The 7,813-nt window shown below is 40.8% G+C and overlaps 1 protein-coding gene across 1 annotated transcript in view; it reads left to right on the top strand.

The window, feature by feature from the left end:
• Window positions 1-5,787: 5,787 nt before the first annotated feature.
• The window catches only part of LOC101466528 (cholecystokinin receptor-like), a 68,713-nt gene continuing 66,687 nt past the window's right edge, over window positions 5,788-7,813 (top strand). Inside the window, exon 1 of the mRNA XM_004573280.4 lies at window positions 5,788-6,210. Coding sequence (XP_004573337.1) covers window positions 6,090-6,210 — 121 coding nt within the window. The 5' untranslated portion in view covers window positions 5,788-6,089. The remainder of the gene's footprint in view (window positions 6,211-7,813) is intronic.

Genomic DNA, 7,813 nt, shown 5'->3' with positions numbered 1-7,813 from the left:
ACTTTTTTCATTTTTCTTATTTTTGTTTTATCCGAGGGATACAAAGAAGTCTTTAGTGTAACAAAATAATTAGAATGTTTTGAACTCTTTTAGCTTTTAAAGATTTTGCCAGCACAAAATTTGTGTAACATAACACATTTCGGTCACTGATCCTGGTAAATACCACTATATTTGCTGATATGCTGGTATCAACAAAGGCTATATTGGTCTATGCTGATATTTCTCTAAAATATCTTCGTGCATGCATTCTATGAAACATATATTTTGAACTTGCAAACATAACGGATCTACCAGCAGAAATAGCCAACAATCAACTGGAAAATGGTCAGCAGGAAGAGAAATGGTTCTAGGATTGATCCAAGTGGAACACCAGCTCACTCTTGGATCTAAAAGGTACCATTAACATTTATTTACTGAGTAATTAAATAAATATCTTTTACTCATTTAAAAACAAGATTATGACATGCTTATATGACTACTGTTATGTACTGTACAGGAGGTTTTGAAGATTAGTTACATGGTTTTATTTAAACTGCTGTGATTTAAATTTAAATTTAAATTTAAATTTCAGGCGCTACGATAATGGTAATCTAAGCTTTACAAGCTATACAGGGTTCCATTTTAATACATCACACTGATCCCACACAGCAAAAATACTGGCTCATTTACAATTTGATGGCAGCAACATATCTCTGAAAGGTGGCAGAGGGCCATGTTTACCACCAGTGTTGGTCAAGTTACTTGAAAAAAGTAATCAGTAACTAATTACTGATTACTTCCCCCAAAAAGTAGTCCAGTTACTTTACTGATTACTTATTTTCAAAAGTAATTAATTACTTAGTTACTTAGTTACTTTTTAAAAACACGATTTACAACCTGAATAGGTGATAAAGCGATAGATCTTTCAGCCCAATTCTACTTTTTCTGCATAATCCATCACACAAAATGTAATCAAATGGAAAAGTCTCTTTTTAAAACTTGTTTTATCAGTTTTAATCTTTTAACTTTATGCATCAAGCAAAAATTTAATTATATGCAACATTCTCTGACTGGAAGAAATTTGTTTAATATTTAAACCTATTTTCTGCACATTCCAGCACATAAAATTAAATATTTTTTTGTGTTTACACTCACTCTTTCAAATAGATGCAAGTAAAACACAGCAGAAAATAAATAAAGTCAAAGACTAGCGGTCCTGTTGCTCTATTTTCACCTGTAAAGCAGGAGCGGGGTAGGCGGAGGTTTACCCTGGTGCAGGTGTGCCGCAGCGGTCAGTTGAAGAATCCGCGAGTTTCTCTGTGAGTTTCCCATTACGTCGTTGCGCACTCGGTGCTTGCTTGGACGTTTAGGGGGTTTTTTTCGCAGTAAAAATACGTTTTCTTCCCACGCACAATGGACGCTAATGTTTTTGTCACTTTTTATGGAATCAAACTTAAAGTAAGGTCAGTACTTCCACACTTTAAATGCTGCACGCTCATACTCTCTCCCGCACTCGATATATGATCCACTGTTGATCTGCACACAGCTGTTGTCACGAATGTCGCACTCGCTTACGTCACTGTCATGAGACATTCTCGCAAAAAAATCACGGTTTTAGTAACGCAGTAACGCAGCGTTCCTACGGGAAAGTAACGGTAATCTAATTACCGTTTTTGCAATAGTAATCCCTTATTTTACTCGTTACTTGAAAAAAGTAATCCGATTACAGTAACGCGTTCTCTGTTTACCACCCTGTGGCATCCCCCCTTCTTTGAAGATGTCTGTAAACATCTGTGAATTGAAGAGACCAGCTCCTGGACTTCTGGGAGAGGAATGTGGCTCAATTCTTGCTTTTGCACCCATGCTGTTGTAATAGCTGTAGTATTTGGTTTGACAAAGAACCCATCTGGAGCATGTATTGCTCTAAAACCTATATATACCGTTCAGCATCGATAGTACCTTTCCAGTTGTGCAAACTGCCAATGCCAGGTTTTGATTTTTCTGACCACAGAACAGTTTTGCCTCAGTCCACTTTTAATGAGGAGATTGGTTTAGAAAAGAAGGCAGCATGTGTAGATCATGTTCACTTATGGTTTCTTCTTCGCATGATAGCCGGCATTTGTAGGTAGCACATTGAGCTGTGTTCACAGACTTCTGGAGGTGTTCTTAAGCCTATGTGATGATGTATGTGACAGGATCATGTCTGTTACAATGCAGTGCCACTTTAGGGCCTGAAGATCACAGACATTCAACACTGATTTTCAGCCTTTTTTAATCTGTAGCTCTGCTCTAAAAGAACCTATGTACCTGGGCCCGCCTACTACGCTTGCAAAGGTAAAATGATTGGCTAGAATTCAAAGTGTGTGACATCTCAGGGGAAATAAAGCACCGAAAAAAAGCACCGAAATGTGCGCTGCTTTTCGGTCTGGTTATTACCGTTTATGTCAGCCACACAAATATTTCTCCAGATTGCACAATTTGTAAATGGATTTCTTTTTAAATTGGTGTCTTTCTCCTCATCTTTACTTACCAGAAACTCTGCCTCTCTAAGATCTTTTTGTTACACCCAGGCATGTTACTGATCCATTTCCATTAACCTAGTTAGCTGCAAAATGTCCCTCCATTTGTTTCTTTTTAGTACCACTTACTTACCTTTTGTTGCCTTTGTCCCACCTTTTTATGAGACTTTTTGCTGCCATCAAATTCAGAGTGACCTTTTTTAAATTTAATATATTTTCTATGTTCTATTTTTGATAAAATATGAGTTCATGAGTTTGGCTATATTTACATTTTAGACATGTTATGACCTGGCTTAAAAGCTGCAATATAAATAAACACCAGAATTCCACAAAGAAGAGGTTTTATTTTAAATTACATAATAAGTTAGCTTAAACAGCTGGTACCACTAAGACAAAGACTGGTGCGCCTTCCTGAAAGCCTGCCTCAGGTATGCCTTTATCCATACCTCACCAGGTGTGGTCAATTAGCAACAGCTGAACACTGCAAAGAGGTTAGGGGCTGCAGAGGGGCGTAACAGACAGCAAAGCAACTTTTTCAAATTGGGATTGTATTATGACATCATAATCATACTTCATGCAAAGTTTGTTTCATCTTTTTTTTTTTAGCTTTAGGGAAGATTGGTCTATGCTCGTTAATATTCACTACGGTGTTTTCAGCTACTTATGAAATCTTACAATAGGTGGAATGACAGAGGCCTGTTTGAATTTCTCAGGAGCTTGAGTGCTTTAGCTGAACTGCATTTTCTTTCAGTGAATTTTCACTCCACCAGTTTTACAAAAAGGAAGAGGAGGTTCTGACACTCCCGTGTATCAAAAGGCAAATTCCCCATCTCATCAGACAGGCTGATCATGACCTGCGTGAAGACCTTTATCTAGTGAAAATCAATGCAGAGCAGCTGCCAAACTCTCAACACTGAAGGCTCCAGAGGAAGAGGAAGGGAGAGACTTTTGGCATTACTGTAATAAGCCGTTATCCTACAAAATGTGGAAAACCACCAACACGTGTTAGCCAAGCTGGAGCACACACACACCACCCACACATAGGAGCAGCACAAAAGCAATAAGAGTACTTGTAAAACCATCCCCAGGACTGACAGCAACCATATAACAAATCACAAACACAAATAGTGTAGTCTTCCTCCCCCACAGTGCAAACTAAGTCCCCCTCCTCCCCCGCTACCTCCAGACACTTTTCAAAGCATCATTTCTCAAGCAGCAGCACATGAACTAAACGAAACCCAGAGGTGCTTATAGATTGTTCCTCATAAACAAAGCCATCACGCTGCCCATCAGGGGTCTCAGAGGGTCTCACCTTTCTCCTGTTAGCCAAACAGCTAAATGGAACATTTAAAGTTGTTCCACAGGCTACGAGAAAATACCGAGACACTCTTTCGCTTTAAACAATCATTTATAACAGCTAATATGTAACCAAGACAATAACATTCACAGTAATATGTTCTCATCACGAACACAGGATGTGCAACATGTAACGTATACTTTATTGATCCCCGTGGGGAAATTCCTCTCTACATTTAACCCATTCACTCAGTGGGCGCCCGGGGAGCAGTGCGTAGGGACAGTACTTTGCTCAGGGGCACTTCAGGGTAGCCGTTCAGTGGATTTGAACCCCTGACCTCCCGATCATGGGGCCACCACTCTACCTACTGAGCTATCTGTTCTTTGGCACCTCTGCTTTACAACCACTTCATTTAAGAAAAGGTGTCTTTTACTTCTACTGCTCGTGGCAGTACTGATTGTTGGTCAGGAAATCTTTGATCCAGGAGAATGTGGCAGAGGGGACCTGAGGGTGGTCCAGTTTGGTGGTGAGGATGTCTATGGTGTTGAACTCTGAATTGTAGTGCATGACGTGCATCATGTAGCTCTTCCAGTTCTCCAGATGGCTCAGTGCTATGTGATGGTGATGGAATCCTGCGTGGACCGATTTACTCCGAGAGGAAGGTAAGCAGTCTCTGATGTGGTGAGAAACTATTGAAACACCTCATGACTACAGACGTGAGGGACATAGGTCTGTAGTCATTGAGATGGTCTATTTCAGACCTTTTGGGGATGGGAATGATGGTGGAGGCCTGCAGTTGGTCTGCCCGTGCTTTGACCACAGGCCCAGCCCCAGGGATGTGGACAACGCCTGGGCCTCTCCTGGGGTACACCGCTCTCAGTCTCCTCCAAAAACATTTTAACAATGAAAACACTCTTTTTAAATTATAATAATTAAGCAGACGCATGGTGTTTCCCCATTTTTTATTATACAGATGTACTTATGGGAGCTCATATCAAACAAGGCCATATTGAAAGAGTGAGACAAGTGTATGTACAAGTGATGCAGCTGAGCCAAACGCTGCCATGCTGGTTCACACCTGATGCTTAAACCTTCTACCTATGAGGGACAGTAGATCAGGAAAAAAAAAACTTGCTTAAAGAGAAGGTGCTAAAACAGCTGGTTTCAGACAGAGGATGAGCTGACATTGCTGCACCAAGGCCCACATCTAAGAAAAATGGGCTGTGAATCATGCAAAGTGAATCTATAGAGTCCAGAATTGAAAATATAGCACTGGATGCAAGCGTAGCAGTACCTCCTCTACATGAGTCCTTTTGCTTTTTGGCCAATTCAAATGACAAATGTGAGACACAGATGTGGGTGGATCGATCCAAATATCAGTAATCAGTATTGGTATCTGATTACTTTGTTTCTGTCCTCAGCGTGCAGCCCACTGATCTGTGTTCAACAAATTATTTTTCTGGAAAAGAAAAAAAAAAACCTTCAAACACACACTGTGAAAAACGTCTGAACCTTTTCAAATTATTGATGATTCATCTCACAAATCATGACATACTACTCTCCCCTACATAATCTGCCTATATAGCTGAAAATATCGATATCTGTATTGGCGAAAGATACTCATATTTACTTGGCATCAGATCAATACCAAGTGAATAAGTATGGCACAGAACTAGTGAGTGATAAAGAAAATGATTGGTTTGGTCAGGTGGATTTATCACAAATTCTTAATAAATCTTGTTAAAATGGATGGAGATCCAACGTCACCCTAAGCACGTAGCCCTGCATGGACACCCTCATATAAACGGTGTCTCCACCACTGCTGTGGTGTCACTTAGAAAAGGAAGCTCTGGAGCTGATCGAGCTTGAAGTCAGTCCACCTACGGATGAGCAGCAGCCAGTTTGTGTATGATTTCTCTAAACTGTTGCAGTGACGGTGGTGTGAACAGAGAGAGAGAGAGAGAGGAAGAGAGTGTGAGAGCTCCTCAGTTGCCTTAGCAGCGCAGCCTCATTCCTCCACAGTCGGGCTTCAGTCCGCTGTACTGCGCGCTTCCCGGGGCTTCCCTCACGGCTCCCCGTCAGTTAACCCTGTCACACTCCGCCTGGTCTCCATTTATTCCACCGTGCTCGAGATTTTAAAAAGAGAAGAAGAAGAAGGAAAAGAAAAGCAAACAGAACTCTGGGCCGCCTCCAAGTTTCCTAAACGCCCCTTCTCCGGCTGTTATGAAGGAAAAGGTGGCGGGCTGATCGGCTCAGTCACTCAGCGCAGGTGTGAAACCAGAAGCGAAGAGAGGATGGCTCTACGGACGGGGAACGGGACTGTGACGGAGTGGGGGAACCTCAGCGTGGAAGTTAGCGACTACAACGTGAGCAACACGAACCGCTCCGTCCCCAGCAGACCGGCCAGAGCCAGAGGTAAGAGCACACAGTTTTCCACAAATGAATCATCCAGGCTGAGGTGTTAAACCGCTACAGATGGCACCAACACCTGGCCCCAGACCCGGTATAAACAGATAAGGTGTTAAACCCTAATGTTGTTATTATTATTATTATTATTATTATTATTGTTGTTGTTGTTATTATTGTTATTGTTATTAGTCTGATTTGGCTTAAATTGCCAACATTGTTCTTCAATATTCATCTTTTCATACAAACTAAATGTGAGTGATTTTAAAAAAAAAACAGCTTTCATTTCTTGTTAACAGTGGTGATTCCCTCCAAGTTACAAACAGACAAATGACTAATTCCTTGGTTACAAAAATGCAATCAATAGACCTCATGTAATTTCCTCTCCTTACTCAGATATGTAGAACACCAAATGATGTTTTACCTACAGATCATTTCCCCCCCACACTGTGTCAGATCTGTATTTTTAAAAGAAAGCCATTTGCAATCAGGAGTTGTTTTCTTTCTTTCTTTCTTTCTTCTTCTTCTTCTTCTTCTTCTTTTTAAATCAGCTCTCCTCATCCTCATTGTATGTAACCAATCACCCAGCTTTCCAATTTACTGCTGCTTCTCTCTGCATCAATAACGCCCCAATCAGAATGAGCAGCAGCAGCAGCAGCGGCAGCCTTGTGCAGAGTGAAAAGCAGCTCTAATTCCGAGTGTTTGTTCTTCTCGCTCTCAAAGTGGGCAGGAGATTAAGCCCAACACCAGAGAAGATAAGGCTCTCACAATAAGTCTATCAGGACACCAGTTGAGCACACAGGCTGATTTGGAAAATGAGGTTGAGAGGCTCTTTTTAATTTTTTTCCCACCCCCCGCCTCTGCTGCAGTATCGAGAAAATTTCAAATCTTTCCTCGCTAAATAATTCAGAGCCATTCCTCCTTGTGTGCTGCATTACTTTTATTGACCTTATATGTGAGGCAGGCATCAACATCAGTGGGGTGATCTACCCAGAGAGCAATCTAACACTGTGAGAATTGTGGTCACATTGCTACGTCCACCTCACATGGCTGGCTGGCACATAAACTTCTTTTTATTCATCTTCATCCTTCAGGGTCTCCTCAGGCCATAAGACAGTGATGGATATGAATGTGTATTGTTACTCTCAGATATCCACAGCTGGGGCAGTAAATTAAAGCCCCACCCCGTCACTTGAATTCCTGATGCAAAAGGAACAGAAATGGTTTGTTTTGATGTTGGGGAGAAACAAAGAAATCAATTTAATATTATAAATGGACCTTGATGATAGCTTTCAACATAAAGTGTTAAATTTAAGGTTAAATTCCACATCAAAAGTAGTTTAGGTGAAATTCATTTTAAAAAGTTATTACAGTAGATGAACACAGTGCAAATATATTCTCACACACTGAAGTGGGTTTCATTTACTCTACAAAGTAGCTTCAGTTATTTAGCAACAATCAGTTTCATCAACTCAAAAATGGGAGAACATTTCAAATAAAGCCACATTAGTTTATACAGTGTAGCTGTAGATTCATATTAATTAGTAACTGTCTTCCGCCATGGGTGAAGGTTTTGTTTGCACATTTGGAGGTTGGGCATTAAGCGAGGACC

This window comes from Maylandia zebra, linkage group LG23, assembly GCF_041146795.1.
Source record: "Maylandia zebra isolate NMK-2024a linkage group LG23, Mzebra_GT3a, whole genome shotgun sequence".
Lineage (NCBI taxonomy): Eukaryota > Metazoa > Chordata > Actinopteri > Cichliformes > Cichlidae > Maylandia > Maylandia zebra.
The sequence above is the reverse complement of the archived record's forward strand: the minus strand, read 5'-3'. Positions and strand labels throughout refer to the sequence as shown.